The 26,367-nt window shown below is 34.0% G+C and overlaps 2 protein-coding genes across 2 annotated transcripts; one reads left to right on the top strand and one right to left on the bottom strand.

The window, feature by feature from the left end:
* The first annotated feature begins 685 nt into the window (after positions 1-685).
* On the top strand, positions 686-12,126 carry LOC119633331 (protein daughterless). Its single transcript, XM_038026831.1, has 2 exons — positions 686-1,693; positions 5,597-12,126. The coding sequence occupies exon 2, from the start codon at positions 5,706-5,708 to the stop codon at positions 7,881-7,883; it is 2,178 nt and encodes a 725-aa protein (XP_037882759.1). The 5' UTR covers positions 686-1,693; positions 5,597-5,705; the 3' UTR covers positions 7,884-12,126.
* A 6,693-nt stretch (positions 12,127-18,819) lies between these two features.
* Positions 18,820-25,834, bottom strand: LOC119632890 (coiled-coil domain-containing protein 40). The gene is made up of 6 exons (XM_038026045.1): positions 24,912-25,834; positions 23,274-23,416; positions 22,638-23,194; positions 22,435-22,579; positions 20,555-20,763; positions 18,820-20,491 (listed from the first exon to the last, which is right to left on the bottom strand). The coding sequence occupies exons 1-6, from the start codon at positions 25,832-25,834 to the stop codon at positions 19,685-19,687; spliced, it is 2,784 nt and encodes a 927-aa protein (XP_037881973.1). The 3' UTR covers positions 18,820-19,684.
* Positions 25,835-26,367: the final 533 nt, after the last annotated feature.

The following is a 26,367-nucleotide window of genomic DNA, read 5'->3' as shown; positions in this document are numbered from 1 at the left end:
TGTGCACTTGTGAAATGGTTTTGGTATTTCGCTAAAAGCCGTTAAATTGTTACCGTATATCATGTGTAGTGAAAAGAGGGAGAGAGAGATGTTGCTTTCAAAAAGTGGTAGAAAAAACCTAAACAATTCTGTTTAACTTAAACAATTCTGCTAAATGAGAATTTGCTACGTTTTTGAAGCGGAATAATGTTTCGAAAGAATTTCTTAGAGTGGCTTTCCTTTCTTATGCTTCTCCCAATTATTAGTGCAATAGAAAACTTGAAGGGAAGTATTGGAAAATTACTCTTCATGGATATGATGACGTTTATTAACATGCATATTTCCTTCAAAAAAAATTAAGCAAATTTCTTGTTTTGCTTGGGCTTTCGTTTCTCACCATAAATAATATTTTAATTAATATGTACATTGATTTCATTTGTTAAGAAAATGTATACAACATACGAAAAGCTTAGAAACAATGTCCGTATTTTTATGAACAAAATTTTTTTTTTTAAACAAAGGAGCAATGACAATTAATGCAAAATTCAACACAAAATAAAAGTGCCATCTAGAGTATTTAGATTACTAACATTATATGAATTGTATGGCAACATTCGAGTGAAATATATAACGAAGATGTACTGAACGAAGAATTTTACACAATGAACTCGAACAACTTAACGAAATCAGATACGCCGCCATTTTCCCTTGTGCATTTTATGTCAATAGTTTACGATTTCAACATTCAAGAGAATTTTCTTTCTGATATTTTCTATAATTATATAAAATTAATAAGAAATTACTGCACAAAATTATGCAAAAGTTATGTTAAAATATGCTAAATATTTGTAGCATACCGTATGTTACGTAATATTGTGTGAAATGTATTTTAAAAGCAAATGAAAAGTAAAAAAGTTTTTTTTTAGCTGAAAACGGTTGTAGTAGTTGTATTGTATGTGGTGAGCAAATGGTGGGTTCGTTGCATTGATGGTTGTCGGTTGTTTGCTGCAAAAGCGAACGGGTGAATGAGCGAAATTTTAAACGAATGAGTGTAAAAATCAAGAAGCAAAAGTGCTGGCTAAGTTAACTGGCTTAAAAGGCTGGTCAATAGGGGAAAGAGTGAAGCATCTACGGGAGCAGCAGTAACGTAACTTGGATTTTGGTCAGCATGTAGAGCATGTTCGGGACTGCTTAATTTCTGCTGATCATATTAGACAAAAGAGCCCTTGGTTTTAGTTTCTTTCTTATTGCATTAAAGGAAAAGAAATCAAACCCAAAAAATACAAGCAAATAAGGAAAATAAAAAAGTAAAAAATAAAAGCAAAAGTATGGGGAAAAGATACAGTTAGTCGAACGCGATCGCTACGACGTTTTGAACGAAAAAAGAAAAACATTGTATGAAGTGTAAAGTCTAGTGTTTGAAAAAGTGTGATAGCAATAAGAATTGTGATTTGTTTGGATCTAAACAAGTTGTGCAATCTTTGAAGGTTTAAGGGAAAAAAGAAAAAAACTAACGAGTTACGTTAAACCAAATAAGCACGGTTAATATTGTCAGCAGAGCCATTGCGGATTTCCTTCTGCTCTTCGGTCGCAAAGATATGTTACAGTATTTTGGGTGAGGGAGTCAAACATACGCACACATACATAATCATTGCGTAGAGCCGTGCGAGTTGTTGAAAAACGAGGGCGCAGCTCCTCTTTTTTCCCTCTAATCGTAAGTTTTATTATTCTTTATTATGGTTTTTTAACTTATATATATGTATATATATGTATGTGTACATTTATATATGTGCGTAAGTTATCTACGTATGGATTTATGCGTATATATGTATAGTTAGGTATCTAAGCGTATTTATATATACTTTATGTTTATGTGAATGTATGCAGAAATACACAACTATATATAATTAGTACGAATACGCATACATGTGTAAACGGACATATAAATTCTTTATGTACATATATAATTATTTATTTGCGTTTATGTATATAAATCAGCATTTAAGTCGCAAAGTTCCAAGAAGAAGTAAATGTTGTTATTGTTACTATTTTTTTTGTATAAGTAAGTCAAACGTATAGTTTGTTACAAGAAGATATGCATGCTTTATTGTTCTCTTCTTTTTTTTGCATTTAAAAAAAGACGTAGCATACCGAATGCATTTTTCATGCAACATACATATCTGTGTAAATATTTATAAACATCATAATTTTTATTGAGATTATAGATTTTATTTTAATTTTTTCTTTTTTTTTTAATTCTCGTATAAATTCTTATTCATAAATTTCGTTTTTTGCCTTCTTTACTTTTTTCTTTTTTTCTTTTTAGCAACAAGTTTTATTGTTGCTGCAGTTGTGTGTTTCTGCTTATCTCTCATTTCTGGTTCTACTAGTTTTTCTTTTGTTAGCAACATTTTCCCAATTGTACTGAATTTTTAAATTGATCTTTCAATAAAATAACAACAACAACAATGCCAACAGTTACAATGCATACAATTTTCTATTATTGATTGCATCCTTTGTTGGCCCTTTTCTTTGTGCATGCGTTTGTGCGCTTGCACGCTTAAAAATTTGTGTTGAATGCAAATGAAATGAAAATTTTAAGGAGTTTTTTACATGTTTGCGAGTTTCTCTAATTTCTTATTTTGTCTTGTCAATCGCTTTGATTCGATAGCATGGTCGATCAATCTTTATCGATATGCATTAAGGGGAACCATGGACATATTTAAAAAGATAATGCATCTGTACGTTGTAAGATATTATAGATGATAGAGAAAATAAGCAGAAAAAAGGGTAAGGTCGACGAGATGTGTGTAATGAGTGAAACCAATACCATTTTCTATACAGAATTTGGAAATTTTCTCTACTTTCAAGTTAATATTGTTTAAAGGACGTCTTCATATAACATCATTAAAAAATCTTTGGTTTTCATTTTAAGGCATTAAATAAATGTTCGATACAAGAAAGGTGCGTTTTGATAAAGCGTCTAATATTAATGTCCCTTATTTATACTTGTGAAAGAACTACGGCACAGATAGAAATCAAAGGCAAGTAAAAACACTATACGGAGCCACGATGCGACATTAAATACACTACACAGCTGCGTTTAATACAGCTTACTCTCATTACGGCTTGTCAAAACAAAGTGTTATATGGGAAGTAGTCTAAAAAGCGCCTGATATGAACCATTTTCAAAAGCGTGGGCCAAAACATGTCTGTGTACCAAAAAATTTATCAAAATATCTCAAAAATTGCGGCCTGTAGATTGAACCAGAGAAACAGGAAGGACAGGGAGATGCTGCATATATCTGCACAAACTTTCTATGAATTTGAACCACAGGTGGGCCCATCTATTTTGGTTTTTCATTCCTTGAAAGAGTGATAGAAATTTTGCTTCACATGTTATGAATGCACAGACAAGCTTAGGCCAAGTTGCCGAAAATGATTCTGAATCGATCGGTATAATAAAATGTGTGTATATCCAAAGTCTTTCTAGATGTTGCCTACATCCGCACAAACTTAATATACTCTTGTACCTTGTGGTGCAGTATATAATAATCAATAAGAATATATTAGTAGCATACGCGAGTAATGGATGTGAGAATTTTATTTTAATCTTTCGTTTATAGGTTCTAACAATTAGTGTTGTAGCATTACTCGTCTGCACATTAACGTCTAGTCTTCAAATCCTTTTCGCTTCTATGAACATCCTGTTTTTTGTTATTATAATGTCTGTACAAATTGAAAATGTGTTTTTTTTCTTTCAGTCATTTATTCCAAGAAAAAGACGCTGCCGTTCTCTCCAAATATTGTCTGTTCATAGTGACCTTTTTCTCTGTTCGATAGAAAGTGAACTCGGTACCGACAGGACAATCGCTTGTTTGAAGCCTTTTTCGTAACCACTAATATTTAAAAGTCGAAACAGAGACAATAAATCATCGATTGGAGCAGATATCAATCGGAGGGGCGAATCTTTGTTGAGTACAGCAGCATATGTATAGCATAGTATAGAAATATATTCACTTCCATGCTCTGTCGTGCTGCAAAAGCCCAATATCATGGCCAAGTGGTTCTCTACTGTTGGTTGCCTTCCATTGGAGCAACTCATAGTAAGAGAAGCTTCCCAATAGATCATCACAAGTAAAAAAAAAAGAAATGTGCCTTATGACGTTGCTTAATGTTATTCATCTAGGATTGAATTTCCCTACTTTCGAATAAGTTCCATACTAATGCATTTGGATATTTGTGATCAGGCTGTACGGGATGACGCCGACCTTTCGAAATTTTAGCCTGTTATCTTCGGTGCTTTCTGTCCTCAACTTTAAAATCGTAGTTTTTATGTTCATTTTTCTCGAAGTGCGTGGAAATTAACTCGAATTGCAAATGTTATATGCGAGCTTCCGTTAATATTCAATGATGTCGAAATTTCGCTTAAAACGATGTAAGATTTGCCACAGACACTGGTCATCTTTTGAAAAAACAGGAGCTCTATTGGGTTAATTATCTTTTATCCAAGTAATATTTAATGTCAGTAAATGAAATTTGATACGAAAGAAATTAATTTTAACACCTTGTTCGATTTTGAAGGGGCTTCTGCAGCTTTTTCAGTTTAAAACAAAACTGAAGTAAGCTATGGAACGCTGTTTTTTGAATAGTTTGCCATTCTATTAGATCGAGCCATAAATAACTTCCTATGTAGGCACGTAGACTCTATTGCTCACATTTATCCGCTATAAGTCACCGAAACAAACGACTTTATGTATTCACTATATAGATGAGAATTCAGTTAGTCTTCCGACGTTGACGACAACCTTTTAAACGCAGTATTGGAGATATAGCAAAAAGGTTGAACACTTCATAATCAACTGTTAAATTAATACAATTTTTTTATTTAATGAAAACAAAATAAAAAAACGGAAGTTACTTATGATTCGACCTAATATTAAGTGGTATTAAACGATAAAGAGTAAATATGCCTGTACATCACGCTTGTCTGCAGTTAAAACTCCACATTCAACACTCATATTTGTTATTAGTTGATTTGTCAGAAGAAAGATAGCAAAAAGGTGCAGATATCGGTATGAATATTTAGGAGCAGATTTCGAAATTTCAGCGTAACGTAATTCTGATTGACCGCATGATATCACTCCAAAAAAAAAGGATTTTTCATTTATGTAATCGCTTTAGGCTTGGGTATCCTGCATTCGTCAAAGTTAAGTGCGATAAGACTAGGTTGGATGTGCTTCCCTTTCTATTATGTACTTTTTTCTTTTGTGCATTTTTTTGTTATTCGGTGTATGTATCCGTCTTAATTACGTAAGTATTTAGGGAAAATATATTCATTTATGAATTCTTTAATCTTGTAAGGCTTGCATATTTGGAAAGCTTATTACTGTTTATAATCTTAAGCGTGTATGACCGTATTTCTACTTATTTAATGATCCAATAATGATAATACTATTAAATTAAGAAATGATAGCTCATCAGATTACTGTTGTAAATGGCATTAGAAGTTTGACTCAATTTTATTATAAAATTCGGTCTTTTCTCCTTTAATAAAAAGGACTAAAAGGCTTATTATAATATATCGTCTAAGTATACTTCTTTTTTTATTTTACAGGTCTGGCAACAACAAGCACAATAATACTATTCACAAACTTTAGAGCTGCACAAGAGTGTGCCGTTAGCGTCACATAAAGCAGTGTAGATTCCATTTACAAATTGCCAATATGGCGACGAGCGATGATGAACCGATGAACCACTTGTATGAAGTGTTTCAAAATTGCTTCAATAAAATAGCCAATAAACAGCCGACAGGGGGTGTTGGTAGTGGCGGAGGTCCAGGAGATCGCAATGGTGGTTACCAATCTCCTTATGGAGGCCTTAGTGGTATGGAGAATGGAATATATGGCGGTGCCGATGACTTTAATCCTATGCATGATCCCACAACCGGAGGTGGTGTCCGTTTTACAAGTGGTGCTCCCGTAGATCAATATTTTGATACTGGAATTGGGAACGGTGGCAATGCAGGTGCTACGGGCTGGTATGGATCTCCCGTTGGTGGTGGTTATGGTAGCCAGAACTCATATCAGAATAATGGTCCGATGAGTGGTCATCATATGGGGGGTGGACCACAACAACACCATGATCCAGATGGCCATCATATCGGCGCAAACACTGGAATGAGCTTGCAGATGGATGCAAGTGGCCATGTAGGAATGCACAGCCCCGCCACGACTTCATTACCGCCTATGAGTTCTTTTCGTGGTGGAAATACGAATAGTATTCAATCTCTTAGCGGTAATCCAACGACACATTCTCCGGCCTTGTATAGCTCACCACAACCGCATAGCACTCCTCACAGTTCCATGTCAACGCCAGTGTCAGGACACCATCCCTTAGGCAATCACCACGTTTCTCAGCATAGTCCCGCTATACAAAACGATGCCTTTGGAACAGTGGGTGGATTGGGAGTCTCTGGCGTTAGCGTGCCTGGCCTTGGATCGAAGCCAATAACCAATTCTACCGTGGTTGGTGTGCCTGGTCCTCAGGGCCCTTCGGCTATGCGACAACATATGTACATGACAGCTGCACCTGCTGATCAGTCAATCAGTAGTTTTAGTTCTAATCCATCTACACCCGTGAATTCACCGCCACCTCTAACCCAAAGTACGCTAGTGTCTCAGGCTATGCTGGTGGATAAAAGTGTGGTCAGTGGCGGTGCTGTACCTGCAAATTCGGGGTGGGGACATCCGGTTTTGAATGGTACTGGACCTAGCAGTAGTGGCAGTTCCGTGACTGGAGTTGGTGGTGGAACTTATGCGCCGGATATGGTACCCACAGGTCTTCATTCGATGGCTTCAGTTTTTCAAGGTGCACGCATGGAAGAAAGACTTGACGACGCAATCAACGTTTTGCGCAGTCATTGTGAACCTGAACTGCTAAGTGGCGTGTGTGCTACGCTCTCTGCCGTGGATAACATCGATGGTTTGTCTTCTTTTGTGCCAACTTCGCCGTCCAGTCATGGTATGGTAGCATCAGCTGGTCCTGGTCCTTCATCGTTAAACCCCACTCATGATGTTATGTCGAGCGGTCCGTCGTCGGTGCAAAATGTTGGAGGTGTCGTGGGTAATTTGGCGCCGCAAGTCAAAATGGAACGAACGTCAGCGACAGCAACAGCGACGGTGACAACAGCCTCTGCGCCTACTGTAAAAGGTCCCAAAAAACGTAAAGAATCATCAGCCAGTGCAGCTGCAGCGGCAAACACAGGTCCTTCCACGTCGAACCTTAATAATATGGTAGATGCCACCGACACAAAACCTAGTAGTTCAATGGAGGCGTCTCAGGCGCATACCCAAGCACCGCCACCTACCAAAGGAACAAAACGCCCTCGTCGATATTGTTCCTCAGCTGAAGATGACGATGATGCTGAACCTGCAGTAAAGGCATTACGTGAGAAAGAACGTCGTCAAGCAAACAATGCTCGGGAACGAATACGCATTCGGGATATAAACGAAGCATTGAAGGAATTAGGGCGCATGTGTATGACTCATTTAAAATCTGATAAACCACAAACTAAATTAGGTATATTGAATATGGCAGTAGAAGTGATTATGACACTCGAGCAGCAAGTTAGAGAACGTAATTTAAATCCCAAAGCCGCTTGTTTAAAGCGAAGGGAAGAAGAAAAAGCAGAAGATGGCCCAAAATTGGCGGCGCAACATCATATGCTGCCGCAAGGAGCCCCCAGCGTTTATGGTCAACCTCCACCACCACCCTTACCACCGACAGCGCAAAGCGGGGTACCCCCCGTTGTTGTAGGGCAGCCTCAGCTGCAACCTCAACAGCCTGGCGTGCAGCTGCCCCCACATCTACAGAGCCACAATCAAGTGTCGCATCAACAATAGCAGGCCTCCAATAGCCTCCATGAGCCGCCAACTTCTCATCTGCCAACAGAGATTGCCACACATCAGAGTAGCCATCAACAACAGCATCAGACCTCCGGGACCGATTTAGAACAGCAGCTGCTAAATAATCTCAGCCTGTTTCGAAGACGCCATCCACACGCTCAACCTGGAGCTTTAACGACGACCTTATCACAGCCGCCACATGCTCATCATCATCACCATCACGCCCATATGCTTCACCATCCGCCACCACCATCACATCAACATCAGCTATAGGTCTATGGTTTGTATTTCTAATGGACACTACTCTATTTATCACTTCAAAATATCATCCCATTGAAAAAATTGTATATAATTGTCAAGATTATTATAAGCTGTTTAATTGTAATTAACTTTACTTTCCATTTATTATTGTTTTTTTTTTTTTACATCCTTTTCGTTTTGCCGTCAGACGTGATCTGTATAAATAGGTCCACTAAATAGTAGTTCCCTTTTTTTTTTTTGTTTACTGAAAGTTTAAATTTCCGCAGCATTTTATTTCACATGCGTATGCCCTTAAAGAAGACCATGTAAAAGAACATTTTCGTATCTACTACAAGATAGAAGGAATACGTTGATGTTCTCATTCCACCCGTAGCACATCAGGGACATCTTAAATCGGTTAACTGCACTCGTAAAATGTGTTTCAAAAATTACCGTTTGAAAGAAACATAAAATGTCGTATAGTGATATGTATTCTTTATAATACCAATAAGCCCAATAGACTTCCCTTATCGCGATCGAGATAACGAGCGTAACGAGTCCTTTACAAATTGAAAAATGAAAATTTGGGTAAATTCTTTGGTATGGATTATGTGAGAGGTTTGTGGAAATAAATTTCGCAATTATCGGATTTACTATATGCTAAAATTAAAACATTGTCCTGCTATTTGAGAGAAATATTCCATTTTGGATATGTTGCGCGGCGATGTTTTTTTTTTTTTGTTTATTTGATTTGGTGCATATGCAAGATTTCCTATAGTCCGAAAATAGTTTTCTTTTTTTGTCTTATTTTGTTCAAGAAGGAAAAAAAAAAAATAAAAAATGTTATACCGCTTAAGCTAAGAACAAACGGTTCATTTTTAGATAGATTTAAGTTTTAAATTTACTCCTTAATCAAATTGTAATTTTACTAATGTCCGCTAGACGACGCTTCGAGTTGATTATTTGTTTTTCTTACAATATGTCTGCTGTCATTAGAATGTAATGCACATTAGTAACGTTTACAGTTCAAATAAAATTTTTTTGCAATCATTTTACTTCTAAGGTGTAATTTACTTTAAACAAATTTCCTCCAAATATTTATTCACACTTCTTCATGAGTAGAATAAAATGAGCATTCATGACAAGAAGCTTGCTAACGTCTGTTTTAAAGAAAAATGTGAATATAGGCGCCAGTTAAAATCATGACGGACGACCTCCCATACAGTCTTTTCAACATATTACTCAAGGCTAAATTTTTACTTGATCATTTCACTTCTCTTTTCTTTTTTTTTCAATATCAGTAAATGCCGTACGATGCCATCAAGCTTGTTTCACTAGTGGGGGTATCAAGAGACTTGGAATTTTATATCGATATCGGTAGTCTCTTATTAGCTTTCTAAAGTTACTTTTACAATAGATTGCATGTATAAAGTCTTAATGCCATTTCTAATGTTTTCAAGTTTATGATGAGATTTTTCTTAGAATATAGCATCACTTTAATGGGTGACATTCTCGCTTTTCTAAGGTGTCAGCTTGTTTAATCCATTAGCTATCAGGATATCCTAGGAAAAAATGCTTCATCCCGGTTCAAGATTACATGACATCAACTGGAATAGATATTCCGTATGTGCATTTAGAGGACTCTAAAAAAGTATTTTAAAATTTCTAAGAAGCAGACACAGATATGTGACGTTGGGCTGGACTGTGGTAAGAAACGGCTGTGTCACATACTTGTCACAATTGGTAGCGAATAAGTTAGACGTTGTTATCTCTATCTCTAGTCATAATGCAACTGCTTGTTCTTATTATTCTTGACTTTGATTGATGTTAATCGAGTAAGACCTCCTCGATCTTCAAAGCCATATAAAAATTGAAATTGAAATCAGAAATGAAAATCAATTTCATTTGTCCGTTTGTCTCTTAAGACGCGATTCCCAAATATTTGGACAACGTAAGTTATGCTATCCGAAACAAGGAAAAAAACTACTCGAGCCCTTATTATTATTATACGCTTAGCTTGGGAAGTTTGTTGCCTGTATGCTACTCTTGTATCTATTATGTCCACCACTTTATCTAATTCATATAAGCTTTATTTGGAGTAATAAAATCGCTGACTCCAAAATTGAAAGATTTTTGTAAATATTTTCTGTATCGATTTGAGTTTCTTCCTGGAGTTCTATCATAAATCCTAAGCTATTAGTTTCACCTTTTTCGGTAAAGTGCTCGAATACAATTGCAGCTCCACAGTATTAACCCAGCTTTTAGAACAGCCTTTATTGATCTTTATAAAGCCTTCCGGAAAGACCACGGAAACTACGCGCTTAAATTGTTTCGCAAAAGCTAAGTGTACCATTTCCTCGTTGCGAGTATGACACATCAATCAGTGACAGCGTTTTCAGCTGTGCATAATCCAAATTAAATGCCAACAATTTGTAGGAGGAGATGTTTTTCCTTTTTCATTTAAAAAGAAGCATTGCTATGGCATTCTTCGTTTGGTGTCGGAAATCTACGGCGAATATGAGTAACAGCTCCGATATGGTTTGCATCCGTTGACGAAAAGAGTTGGAAAAAGTAATAATAGTAATAATGAGATAAGATAGCTCAAGATCCCATTTTTAGCTTGAAACTTTTTTACGGAAAACCCTTTTTAGTAAATGATGTCTGTAACGTCCTTCATATTGTTTAAAATTCTACAGAATCGTATGCCAAATTTAATGATTATCGTAAGCAATCGAGGGGTTTGTGACATTGTTCAAAAATGTATTGATTTCGTTCATAATCCTGTCGCGCAAAATATAAAGTTGTGGTAAGCCATTTTTTTTTTTTTAAATAATGGGATGAGTTAATTAGGAAATGTCCTCTACTCGTGTAAAACGAGATGGGTCGCAATCAGAAATGAGGAGAGGGAAAGGGGAAGAGATAGGGGGGAGGTAGTGGGTGCAGCCTTGTGGTTTTCTGCCCGATCGGCCTTTACGGACTGAGCATTCACTCTTAATTGCGATCGAAGTGAACTCTAGCGCGCTTGAGATTTAAACGCGCGAACACAACGCATAACACTTACGACTTTGGTCGTAGGCTCGTTAGGGGGCATTTCCGCATTTCTTTCTCCTTCCTCTCCTTTTTCTGACTGCCACCATATAACACGAAAATGGAAAGTTCTCTATATTGCTGCTTAAAATATGATATCAATCGCTGGCAGATTCTGAAAACCGTTTAGTATCAAATTTTAAATCCTTCCCTACGATAAACTATGAACTCTGATCCGTTGTTTTTATGCTGCCATTTGGGTTGTGAGCACTCACTTATGATTTTTACGCTAGAGTTTTAAATACTTTTGGTAAATATTTGTAACAAATTCTAGATCAACTGTGATTGTGACAGACATCGGTACTCTGGCTTATTATCAACGTGTGTATTTAGAAAGGCATCCTGATCTCTCTCTCTTTCTCTCTCTTTCTTTCCTTCTTTCTTTCTTTCTTTATCTGTATCTCTTTCTCTCTCCTTGTTTACATAAAAAATTCAAAAAAATCCAAAAATATCTGAAATAGTTAAAAGATGTCGAATGAAATGACGAAAGTGGGTGGTAGTAGTTCACACTAATAACAGATATTTCTATTCACGACATGATTCAACAAGTGGGCCATATGTAAGGCTTACTTCAACCGAATTTACACCAGGCTTTAGCAAAAAACGAAAAGCAAAGAATAATCGAATGGTGACTTAATGTGTTCTAATTATTACAATAACAATTTCTTGTAAAAATTTGGAAAGTCCGATGCCGCCAATCAATGACAAAACAAAAAGCAAGAAAAATTAAAAATCATTTAATTATGTTGACTGAAGTTCTACTGACATTACTGTTTAGAATTTTTGCAAAAAATTTCATTTCACTTATGGCACTAAGCAAATAGTTTATAATAAAAATATAAATTCCTTGAGTAATTGTGTAAAATTGTCAATATTTATTGTTTATTTAAATAATATAAAACAAAAGAGAAAATATAGTAAAAATTATTTAAGCAAACGACGAATCAAAGACAATTTTTTTTTCTTTTTTTTGTTTTTCTTTTCATTCTAATTTTTCTAATAACTTTAGTCACAGTATACACACATATATATCAGCGTTATTAACTAAAGCACAAGAACTAACAATAAACAAAAATTGATTAAAAAAAAAAGGAAAGAGATGAAAAGCACATTAAAACGCACGCAATTACTTTTATATATATACATATATATATGTATGTATATATATATACTATGTATGTATATGTATATATATACTATCTATGTATATATATAGTATGTATGTATATGTGTATATATACTATATATGTATATGTACGTTTGCTTCATATATGAAATTATTGTAAAAATTTTCATAAAAATAGTTTTGGCGTGAATAGTAAATAATACTTCTTGCTTGCATATACAGTTAAAGGTAAACACACTTAAATACATACGCACGCACATATACAAGGAAGGCGTGTATGCAATAATGTATAAGTAATCATTATCTTATGATCAATAAAAGCCAGAATCACAAATATTATCACACAAAAACTTGAAACGATTTAATTATGTTACAATTTATAAATGTAAAGGAGAAAAAAAGAAATTTTATTTTTATTAATAAAATAATAATAATAATTAAATCTTATAACATAAGGCTTAATAATAATAACATATGAATAACAATGAAATCTAACAAAAAACGCATAGATATTTATATAAAAAAATTGTGTATGAAAATGTTTATGTTTAGTATAAAATTGTAATTAAAAACAAAAACAAATCACATATATTGTGTATTTAAATGAAACTAAATAAACACATATGTATTTATATATGATTTTGTACCTTCATATATATGTATATATATTGAAATGCATCAGTATGTGTCTATATAGTATATATGTATGAGTGTGTGTGCGTAAATCTGCGTATGTATATACGTACATATATATATGCTATATATATATATATGCGTATGAACCTATATATATTTATGCGTATGTATTGTATATGTATGTACATTCGTATATATTTATATATATATATATATTTATATATATATATGCGTATGAATCTATATATATTTATGTACGTACCATTGCATACATCATACATATATACATACATTACAATATATATATATCTTAACCCCCCATATCATTATATATAGTACAAATGCGTAAAGGTTTAAATATGAATATACTTGCATACACACACACATCCTCTATATGCGTATACGCTTATATGTGTACATAAGTATATACATAAGCGCGCATATATATATATATATATATATATATATATATATACGTATTTGTATATATATATTTATGTATTTGTGTATACATATATACCTGATTGTATGTTCTTGTGCACGCGTAAAGGTGTGTGTGTGCATGCATATATAAAAGCATGTTTGCGTTTGTATTATATATGCAGATATGTATACGTATGTTTATAAAGGCATATATATTTATATATAGATATATATGTGTGCGTAGTTGGTAATGTAAGAAAGCAAGTGACAAAATATGCAAAATTATGACAAAACTTGTAATGAAAAGAAAACAAACGACAGCAATTAAAGTCATTAAAAGAAATTTTTTTAAATTTGACAAATTTACTCTTTGTTTACAAATAAATAATCATTATGGCCACCATATAGGGAAGCGTTAAGATCAATGAATGTATAAAACCAAACGAATTCTCCGAACAAAACTTCAAGATAAATAAATCAATTTTACTTTATTCGCACGGCCAGTGATAAAAGAAATTTCATAATTTAATTATTAAAATTTTAACATACATTTAATAGAATTATGTAAGAAATCTAATTCAAATACCTGCAAATAGTAATGATTGTCAAAGTTCTTTTAAATGAAATGTTTAAAGTTTTTTTTCACTATTTATATGTGTGTCAGTTGGCAAGAAAAGACGAAAAGCTTACAATGCATACAAGACTCGCCTTCACTTAAAAATATCTAAGCGGGGATATACATTCATGCTTCAATCTCTATATGATCCCGAATAACGTGGAGCTGACGATGATCATATGGAGGAGGTTTTCTTCAGAAATTCAAATAATCGAGTCAAGTGACCATTTGAACCAGAGTTATATTATTGAACAAATGATTAAGCAAAATCAAACCCATAAGAAATATTACGAAAAACTGCTTCTTTCTTGCTTGTCTGTGGCAAAGTTAATGCGTGGATGATTGTAACATGTGGCAGTTCCAGCTTTAGTTAAAGTCAAAAAAAAAGAAAAAGTTTACACAGTTACATAAGCGATTGTAAACATTGAACATATACTTCTTCAATGCTAGAACCTTTTCAGTATTCAAAGAATATTTTTCGAAACGTCTAATCCTATGGACATATCTTGAAAGTACTTGGAGAGCTATGAATATCAATAAAATATTCAACTCTATATAAAGCGATTCGATTAGCGATTTAGTTTACCTTTCATAAAAGAGGAGTCGATAGTGTTAATTGCCAGCCTTTCTCATCCTACTTGCTAATCCTAGGAAGTACAATAATAATGTAATTTAATTTTTTTTTACTCTCGCTGCAAGTATTTCCATTAAAAGTATTAAAAATTGATTCATCAAAACTGTAAGAGAAGTGAGAAAATACTTTGAAAAAGTCTAAAATCAACTGATTAAAACTGTTTAATTTCCGTCCATGTATTTCTAATAAATCGCACAAAAAGCCGTCTTCAAGATTCGGCAAAAATTAACGTTGAAATGCTTAAAGCATATTGCAGTTCCTTCAAGAAATTTAAATCTGAGTTATTATAAACTTATTATTATTATTAATTTCGCCAGAGAAATAAATTCTAAGACTAAACTCTTAAAAGCACTAGCATCTAAGGCTATCGGCCTTTATTAAAAAACTCTACCGCACTTGAGATTCGAACCCACAACCACTGAGTTGCTAGTCGAGACTCTTGCCTACTCGGTCACCCAGGCGGATATATTATAAACTTAAGAGGAAGCAATCGAAGAAATGAAACTTTTTTTTTTTTTTTTTTGTTATTCCGATTGCAAAGATTGGTTGAAGGGTGTCTTTACAGAGGGCACGGAAAAACTAAATACGAATCCCGGTGAAGCAAGACTTTTCTTCAAGCTATTGCTCTTCAGAAAGGACTTTCTTGCAAATTGAGTTCACATTTTTAAAATCAATTATCATTATTGTTATATTAATTAATTTAGCCAGCGAAATAAATTCTGAGACTCAAGTCTTAAGGTACTAGCATCTAACAACTTTACCATTCTTGAAATTTGGAACACATTTTTATATCTTACATATATAGTTCGTATTATGATCGAGTCGATCAACATTTTCAGTCAAGCTTTCGACGAAACTTGTCATCGATTTGTTATATTTGGGAAAAGGCTGCTGAAACATTGAATGTTAAAAGAACTTATGCAACTTTTATTTATTTATTTCTTTTTCTTTCTAATGTCACTTTGGAAAAGCTTTTATTGGATTTAGTTATATTTAAAGTTTTGCGGAGAAATTTTTTTTTTTTTTTTGTGGGGGAGGAGGACATATGCGTACAAAACTGTTACTTTTAACATTGAAAATATTTATTAAAATATTGTGTCGGATTTAAATGTCGCAAATATAATGTGGCCGTATTCTGGTGTTGTGACCGTTCACCGTCTAGTCGTAAGAGACGGTAAGGTGTTTCGTATCTCCCAAGGTGACGAACGTTAAGTCATGCAAGTTATAAACGAGAAGAAATTGCTTTGTCACTTTTGATGTCCCTTATATATCTGTCTCAGAAAACGGCTGATAGTCTAAATAATGATACAGTTATTGCCCTAGAAGAAAATACAGTGAAATGATCCAGCAACGTTTAAGTGAATATATTGCATTCATAGCCTATTCGTTTGAGATGCTGATTATCAAAGATTCATTTCACGATATATATAACTGTCTTGCTGGCTTGTTTTTTATTGAAATGCTTCTTAAACAGTTGCATGTGATTTAATATGGGGAATGTGTAGAATTATTATACCATACAGCTCTTGTAATACAAAGGTATATTAAGTTGTGTGTGCAACGCCCAAAAGACTTTTATTATACCGATCCATTCAGAATGACTTTTTGTGTCGATCTGAGCTTGTCTGTCCGTCCTATTTCCTATCTATAGGACCCAGTTTTTGAGATATTTTGATGAAATTTTGTACACAGATGTTTTGGCCAAAAGACGAACGCTTTTGATCGGGCCACTTTTTCAATCACTGTCCATATAAAGCTTTATCTTGAAAAGTCCTTATACCTATAGGGTGGCGTATGGTATTTAATGGTCGGTCTTGGTGGCGCTTTTACTTTAGCTTATTTTAACAAAAGCATGGTACAGTTACGTATGCAGACTTGTTAAAAATATTTGTACTTATATGAACATGACAGACAAGGACAAAAAATAATGGAAAACCAAAACATTGTTAGAAGGAAAAAAAAAGTGAAATTCACTCTGAATTGAAACAAAAAGAAAAGAAAAAATAACAAAAATTGTAATTGATTTCACACAATTACATAATCAGGCATTATGTTGAGTGTTTAATTATTATTATTTTTATTTATTACTTTATTGTTCAAAAAAAGGTATCTATCCACTCTTTAGCTTAATATTCTTTTTATTTTTAGATAGAATTTTTCTCACTTTTCATTGAGTATTTTTTTTTTTTTTTTTTTAATTTTAATCAATTTATACAATTTATACGATTTAATTTCTAGTTATTTCCTTAATTACATAATATATATTAATATTATTTAAAGTAAATAAATTTTAAATAATTTTATGTTGTATTTTAGAACAAAAAAATGAAAGAAACAAGAAAAACAAAACAAAAAAGAGACGCATTCATATATATATATATATATATATAAAAATCATATACATCTATGTTTTATGTTCTTTTTTTTATATATATAAATGCATATTAATATGTTTTAGTATTTTTTATTATTATTATTATTATTTTCATTTAAATTAGATAAACTTTTATTTTCTGTTTTCTGTTTAAGTTTTACATCATTTCTTATATAAATATTTTTTATACAAGTGTAATTTTATATAAACACTACTTATGATGGTTATTTAATAAAATCAAAATCTTATTGAATAATAATAAAATTAAAGTGAAATTATTGAGAAAAAGCGATGGGAGAAAAACAAAATGATGATGTATTTGAATATATCTAAATTATTTATTAATATAAGTATCTTTAAAAAAAAAAAAATTACAAAAAATAAAAATAAAAATAATAGGAATAATAATTATTATTGAAAGAAACAACAAAAAAAAAAAAAAAAAATTAAAAACAGAACTTCATGTACATATGTATTATTGATTAAAAACTGATGCTATTGTATAAATAAGACTGAATGCTGTTTCCTTCCCATCTTTCTCTATTCCAGTTAATTGGAGTTGATTTTACTGGAAATTATATTCCTGTAAGACACTCGAATAAATATAACTTAAGGTGAGGAAAAATTTTTATGTGTTAAAGGGGTCTAGTGCCCACGCAAATATTGGTCGTTTTTGCGTGCACCAAAAGAGCATCGTTTTCGACTTTCAATGCCGGCTGTAGTTGTGTTTGATTAGCACTGAAGCAATGATATCGAATTAACATTAATTCAATGGAAGTTGTCCCTCTAACTGTTAGCCTAAGTCGCTATTGTTTGGGATCTTAAAATATTTTCCCGAAAGAGCAAAGAAATTTTGTCACTCTTGTTGGGTTAAGTTCGAAAACCAATGGTTTGTAAGTCCATCTTAAACTTCCAATAGGCAAAGAAAGATCGTAAATTTACGTTAGGTAAAAAAACCTAAATAGATAATGAAATAACTTATCTTTCAATAATGGCCATTGACCTAGAACTTGATACAAATATTACCCAAAGCTTTTTAACATATTTTTACTTGGCCAGTGGTTGCGTCCAGAATTTATAAGAGATGTTATAGCTTTTGTTCCTACCACCGAGAAGGTGGGTACTTGCTGTTGTTGAGGAAGCGAACTTCAGAAGCGGTATAAAGTATATACATTTTTGATCGGCGTAAAATTCTCCATTGACCTTATTATGCCAGTCTCTTTGCTCACCGAAGGTGTATGGCATTCCACCGGGTATCGTTAAAGGTATCGGTTCACAGAATATGCATAAATGTTGTTTTGCACGCAAGTTAGTATTGAAAATAGACCAAATCGGTCAAAAGGGCATGCTTACAGTGCAATATTAATTGAGAATGCATCTGCTTTTAAAGCATAAAAAGAAAAAGATGGGTTCGTTGCTCATTACTCGTGAACTGCCTGGTACAATAATGGGGAGAATTGGCCTAGTTCACCCAAAATTATAAAATATGGAATTTGTATTTTTTTCTACTCTTGGTTTCAAAGCAAAAGTCTTGGGTGTAACGAATCCGGCCACAAATGAATATAATTTTCTTGCTTACTGCGCATTAAAGATTTGCCCCAACATAATTTTTTTATTTTTATATTCTGATTCGAAATAAAAGTGTTGATAGTCGTGGAGATTTTAACCAGAAGGGTGCAAGAAATAAAAAAAAAAATCTAGATGATAGATGCCCTTTTGGCTTATGGTCAAGGCCGACTTATTACCATTAAATATCCTACACCACTCTACGGTTATCTATACATTGATTTAATATAAAGAGTTGTATGAGAAGTGGTCGAAAAAGTAGTCCGATCGTAACCATTTTTAATAGCGTTTCGCCTTGGGTCAATCCATGTTTTACCAAAACAACTAAAACATTGCGACCTGTAGGCTTAACGCAAGTAAATAAGACAAAACTTGTCGAGATCAGTATAATAATATAAAAGGCGGATCTATCTAAAGTCATTTAAGGAATTGCATACATCTGAATACATCATTGTACCAGAAGACGTGTAGAGTATAACAGAAAGATATTTAAAAAAATTCTTTTGTAGCTGCTAAGGATAGCAATTTTGCTATTATAAGCCTGAACTGTTTAAAAAATGTGTGACAACAAAGAGCAAAATGACCTAAGGCCAGAGCGGATTCTTGCCAGAATTGTGCATTACAAAGTGTACGATTAGCTTCAGATGAAAAGATGAATATTTTTCACAAGAAAGATTTTTTAATTTTGATTTAAAAAACTTTGGGCAACATTTCTAAAAAAGCTTCGAGGTTGGCTAGCGTTTGAATTCCTTAAAACAACAAAAAATGCTTTACATATAAATGCATTAAATAGTTGCTGAAGACATCGTACTGAGAGAAAAATATATGAGAGAATATCGCGATAACAATTTGACGATATCATCTTCATTTCCATGAAGCTTTCTTTCAATAGTCTCAAAAAATTCACCATCAAGCACACATATTGTGAAGAGATTGATTATTTTATAAATTTTCAAATTTATTTCATTTAGAATAATTTCCAAAAATTTCCTTGTCAAACTGATGAAAAACACAAAGTAGTCTATGGATTATTAGTAGGAAAAAAAAAATTTTTTTTTTTTCTTTTAAAGAATGATAAGAGTAGTGATCGCTTAGCTTAGTCACGTAAAATTTGTAAGAGTTTCATGAAGAAGGAAGTTTTTTCAGGCGTTTCGGCCATAAATGCTTGAATAATTTCCACCAAATTTTCATTAATTTCGGTTTGCTTTTCCTTTTGAGCTTGCATGCTGCTCTCGCTGCGCGGTGGTTTCACTGTTTGCGAAGAGCTGGTAAGACGACGGTAGGCTTTCGCGCGACTCTGCTTGCGAACTATGATTTCGAGATTTTGATGCTTTTTTAGAAGGCTTTGTTCAATTTCTTGAAGTGTTTTCTTATCCTCAGCAGCTTCTTGCTCCATTTCTGCATGCAATCGTTTAATGTCGTCCTTAATTTGTTGACGTTCATGCTGAGCATCGATTATTTGATGCTCGGCTAGCTGTTTAAGATCGCGGCGGGTTTGTTTCAACTTTCTTCGCATTGCAATTAACTTTTGCTCTAATGATTGATTCGATTGTTTTAGACGGTGTTCCTGCGATTCGATATTTGTCTTTATTGTTGCAACCATAAATATTTGTTCGCGATGCATAACGGCATGCTCGAGATCGATGATAAGCTTCTCCTGGGTTCGTTTCAATTGTTGATAACGAATCTCCATTCGGTGAATTTCATTACGCATGGTACCTAATTCACTTTCTAGGGCGGATTCGTCTTTACGCCAACGCAGCGTCTCCTCGATAAGCTTGTACTTTGTCTCCCAAGACAAGCATTCACGATGCTTATCTAAAACGATATCCTTGTAACGTCCAATCTCCTTATGCAATTCATTAATCTCCTCTTCTAAATTCAACACATTCATTTCATTCGTCTGAAATCAAATAAAATAAACTTGAATGTGTATGTGTATGCATTTTGATCTTTAAATAGATACCTTGAGCTTTTCTAATAGTTCGCCATGTTCTAGCTGGCATTCATTTTCTTCGAACTGATGCTTTTGACGTCGTTTCGATATTTTCTGATTTAATAATTCCAACTTTGACTCGTAGAGACGCAGTTCACGGGTCAGTTCACGAGATGTATTTTCAGCATTCTCCAAGTCCTGATCAATCTTCAGAGATTTTTGCTTAATAATGGACAATTCTGAAAAAGAATAAAATAAAACGGTTCTCCCATAAACATTTGTTCTAAAGAGAGGCTGGCTCAGAATGTGGGCCATACGCATGATAAATAAACTTCATCTACGTTTTCGTGGACCATTCTGTCACTTAGCTAGAAAAAGAGATCGCATGCTTGATTTTACTCTAAGCATAAATGTTTAATTGATTTCCGAAGTACGGTGTAACGCTGCTTCCTCAAACAATTCAGAATTATATCCAAAAGCTTTTATGAGAGATTCGAAGTCAAAATTCGATTTTTATGGGTGCAGTCATTACTTGAATTTTCCGATTTTTTGATCATCTTTTTCTCGAAACTGTGCTCTTGGAGGCGTCCGCACCTCTAACGCACTTTAACTGCAATTTCATAAAAACCTTCCCTAAGGGAAACTTGTGAGCTTTTTTAAGCTGATTGATTTGAAAGGATTTTACACAACAACAATTTTTGTTAGATTTGTTATATCTCTCACATCACTGTGATACAAAGGTATATCAAGTTCGTACGCATGTGTGCAACACCTAGAAAGACTTGAGTTAGAGGGGACTTTTATTGTACCAATCGATTCAGAATTACTTTTCTGATCGATTTAAACTTGTTTGTCCATATGTCTATCTGTTTTGTTTTCATGTGTTCAACCTCTAGTTCGCAACTTTTGAGATATTTTGACGAAGCATGGTACAGATTGGCAGATTTAGATCCAATAGATTGATTGGTGTTTCGTAAATATATTCAAGAAAGTCATTCCCATAACTTCGTGCCCATAGGATAGCAGTACACTTCTCATAGACACTTTCGTACAAAAAAAGTCCTCTGGGGATTCTTTGATATTTGAGTTAGTTTCCGAACTATCTATAGTGTATAGGTAGATATAGGCGTCGACGTCCTCATAAAATATACATTTTTTTTTAAATACTCTGAGTAGAGAAATGGACTTAGCGAGATTGGGCTATCGTTTGGCATGGTAACCATCCTCTTCGAAACTTGATCTTGGAAAATGAATGAAGCATAAAGTTTCCTCTTATTACCGTAGTCAAGTTAAATTCAAAAACCCCAATTTGGAGGTCTTGGAATCTTAAAACCGCTGAGACTTATTTTTTGGAATATAATTCTTAGTGTAGTTCTGAGAGGAGCTGATTGGGTGCGAGTAGGCACAGTAGTATAAATAACAGGAAGTACGTTTATAAAGGTTCTTTTCTTGATATCATTACCTACACAAAACAACAGCAGCAAACGTGTCTTTCGATTTTCCTATTAACATGGGGTAAATTAATCTTTGCTTTAGTCTTGCTTCGAAGTATACGTTATGTAAACTATTGCTGGACATTAAAGAATACCTCCGAAGCTAAACATAACTTCTTTTCATTGTTAGAACCATTAGTTGAATCAAATTAAGTCCGTCCGTGCGTCCTTTCATCTATTATGTGTCCATGATTTGGGTTTAAGTTTCGAGTCACTACTTTTGAAGTAATTTAATGAAATACATCGAAATTGTACACTGACATAAGTTGGCTTAAGACCGAATGACGTTGATAATGGATTGAACCATGTCTACAATGGATTTTGAAACAACTATCAGCTGTTGTAAGTTGTTTTTTAAGAGTCCACCTTACTCGAGAGTATTGTGATGTGTTATTTTGTTGTTTTTAAACAACTTACGTTTTCGTGTCATTTGGGTTTGATTAAGTTGATTGTTACGTTTTTGAGACAAATTTATAAAATGATTTTGCAACATTATCCAAAATTCTTGACCTTCACGTGTCTGTTGTTCAACGCTTTGTATAGATTTCTCCATTTGCTGAATCTGTGAAAGAGATCTTAAAATGATTTTAAAAGAAATTTGAGAAGCATTTCTCAATTACCTTGACATCTATAGTCGTCTCGATCTCACCTTTTGGATGACTTATTTCATCAAATTGTTTCATCAATTTCTCCAAACGAATCGTTTTAAGATCAGTTTGATCCTGTATCTTTTTTATTTCGTTATTAATTTCATCGGCATGGAGTTCCAATTGTTTTAAATTCTCTTTCAATTGTTCATTCTCTACACCAAGTCGTGCATTGCTGCCTTTAAAACGATCAATTTCCAATAGAGTATTAGCCAATTGATTTTGCGCTTGAGCCAGAGCCAATTCCATGCTTCGTCTTTTTTCCTGGGCATTACGTATCAATTTCAAGCGATAACCACTTGCCTTGTCATTGATTAATTGATCTTGAGCCAATTTCAAAATTGCCTCCTCCAGTTCGTATTTTTTATTATTCCACTTGTCAATCACCCATTGCAAGCGTCGTATTTTTGTCTCCAACTCTGTACCCTCCCGTTTGGCCTCGTTAAGATCCGCTTCCGTTTTATCCAATAAGTTTGGTATTTCCATCAATTTTGCCTCAAGTCCAAGCAGGATGTCCGATTGCGTTTTACCTGAAATTTCTCATTTCATTTTTTATTATATTCCACAGGAGAATTTATTCAATAAAAAGACAAAAAAAAAAAGACTTACAATCTTTTCGCAATTGCGTCATTTCCTCCGTTAAGTGTTTTTTAAATACTTCAAGCCTTTCGCTTACCAGCAATTCATTTTTAATTTGCTTTTTAATGGCCTGTATACCGGAGACCCTTAACTTGATCGTTTCCTTTTCTTTGCTGCAAACATGTCGGTATTAAATTCCAAAAGGAAAGATTAAATATTCTAATGTTTGAAGGCGTATTTTTCTTCCTTTTTTTTTTTTTTTTTTTGGGAGGGGGGGATAACACAATTCTCATTACACCCAGCCAGAATTAATTTTGCTACATTCAGACCAAATATAATAAAGCAGAGGACGATCTGTATATAGCCTTCAGTTCGCATTAATCCTAATCCGTGCACGATGACCATGCCTTTAAGGTTCATTTGTACTTTCAACTTGAATTTTTTAATTATATTAATATTTAGTTGCGTTTTCAAAATTTTTCACCAACGATACTTTAAATTAACAATTAACACAAAACAATCTATATATATAAATATATATGTGAGTTTCGAGTTAGTCGTGATGTCAAAATTAAGCCTTTATGCTTTTATAATAATTCTGACCATGATGTGCTTCACAGGCGCACAGTCTCACAGCCAGGAAGAAATTACGTTTCCTAGGCAGAAAGGACTCAGTCGAATCGAGATTTTACGATAGAAATGCGTTTACCATTTTAGGACAATAATGTTTGATAATTTCTTTACGCGCTATTAACTAAACAATGATTTATGCAGAAGTTCGCAGCAACATATAAATATATAAACATATCCTTATCTATCTAAGCTTTTGCTTAACTTTTGAAATTCTCTTTTAAATTAACACAAGAAACCTTAGGCTCAGGATTCATTATAAAAACACGCGAACGGATTAGGGTTAAGCTATCACGGAAAAGATCATCATCCATTCGGCTCTCATTGTTAGGATCATTTTTCCTTCAGATGGCTCTGTCAAAAGAAGGAGACGTTTCCTCTTTCTCGCACGTTCAGTTTTGTTACTTGTGATGAAACTCAATTCATTAATTTATGGGTAAATATGTACGCAACAGGTAGATACTGTGGCTTGAAGAAGTGGCGTGAAAACTGAGGAGTTTGGTAGATTAGAGTCAAAGCAAGTGTGATCGGACGACATCATCCTCATCCTGATAAAATCAATCTAGTCAAGATGAAGGCAAAAATTTCAGAGCAAACCAACAAACCTTCAATTTTTAGCCAGCACTCCCCGACAGACATACAAACGGATGGGACATGATAAAATTGAATCTATTGCTCATTTTGAACGGTGGCTTTTATGTGCTTCATAATGACTATTACAACTTTCCACAGGAAAATTCTCAGCGTTGACCATTTCGACTCTATATATATATTTCCCCTGTTACGTATATCATTCCCTTTCAGATGTAAGGAAATGCGCCCGGTGCCGTCCCTGATACCCGCGCGTTATAGTCAAACTTACAAATGCTTTATATCCTCTTCTTCTCCACACTTCTACCTATAAGCCCGTTTACCTGTGTCTGCTTTCGTTGAGGATTTCTGTGGTCTCAACAAAGTCTTGTATTGAATATGTGAACTATTCCGTATATACCGACTAGGATATTCCTTTTTCCTTCTAACCCTTGCTCTTTTACTTACTTCAAACATTCATTTGCCTCATTGAAAATCCGATCCCTTTGGGCAATGGCTACTATAACTTCGGACCAAGCTTGCGTCAGATGTTTGTGTTCATTTTCAAGAATTTCCAAATCGGCGTTTGCGGCACTAACACTCTGTTTAAGGACATTATTAGCTTCCTCCATATCCTTAACGTCATTCTGAACCATTTCAAGTTCTTTTTCGCTTCTTTTCACCTCCAGATCCAAATGATAAAAGAGTAAATCCGATTTGCGCTTTTCTTCGGATAATTGCTTTTGTAACTGAGCATCACGGCTGACGACGGCTTTTGCGTTTTTGACCTCGTCTTCTACATCATCGACCCATTTACGCACGTTAATCTCCAACTCTTGTACATGTTCCAACTCGACCATACGTCTATTGTATAGGGTCTTTTGGGCTTTAGTTAATTCAGCTTTTTCTTCATACTCGGCCTTTAATTTGGCGACGGATTCCTCTTCTTTATGGCGTTGCGTTACATGTTCATCAATTTGTAGAGCAAACTCTTCCAATTGCTCGTTTTGACGTTGAATCTCCTGTTGCAAGTCGTACAATGTGACGCCTTGCTCTTCAAGCAATTGCTCTTTCTCTTTCGTTCTGCTATTGATGTCTGCGATCTCAGTTATCAGTTGTTCTTTTGTGCGTAGCAGGTATTCTTTAAGAGCTTTCTGGAATCGGGCCAGTAACGGATGATCGGGTGGCAAAAGAGCTAACATCGATTCATCAGATTCGGTTGGCTTTACATCCTTAGATGTATCGCCGAGATCACAGACAACGTCCTCGATTTTTGGTGGCTCCATTAACTTGGCTTCATCCTCATCCGTTTCGTAATCTCGGCAAGTGTCCATATCATCATCGCGTAAATCGCACTCGCTGTCACTTTCATTATCGTTAAAGGCAGACATTGTCGTTACGTTGATATTTCGTTGCTTCCTAAAAATTCTCAATATTCTTCGCTTGAAAATAATTAAAAATAAATTCTTTTTTCTTCAAAACAGAACAGCAATGACGTTCTCGTTGTATTGAAAAAATCATAAACTATTTATTGACGTGAAATGTACTTTTATTTCATATATTATTTCGATGGAGACAAATTGTTATTAGCAACAATATTTTATGTTTATATGATATCAATATATTTCTCTGTATATGCGCAAGTTTTCACATAACTAATTGCTTTCAAGAAAAAGGAAAGTCCACGCTTTCTTAACATATATATGAAAGATGTATTTTTCTAATGCTTAGCAGTTACCTTCAAGAAGAAAATAAAAATGCTATGCTAGACCATTAAGATGAGATAAGAGCCGCACCAAAATAACGGTAAATAATAGATTGCAGTACAGCGAAGCCAACGACAAAATACCCTACATCATATCGGTTGAACGATTCTAATATATAGAATTTTCTTTTATCCTTGAAAATATCAAAAATTACACTT

Source organism: Glossina fuscipes, unplaced genomic scaffold (assembly GCF_014805625.2).
Source record: "Glossina fuscipes isolate IAEA_lab_2018 unplaced genomic scaffold, Yale_Gfus_2 2, whole genome shotgun sequence".
Taxonomy (NCBI): domain Eukaryota; kingdom Metazoa; phylum Arthropoda; class Insecta; order Diptera; family Glossinidae; genus Glossina; species Glossina fuscipes.
The sequence above is the reverse complement of the archived record's forward strand: the minus strand, read 5'-3'. Positions and strand labels throughout refer to the sequence as shown.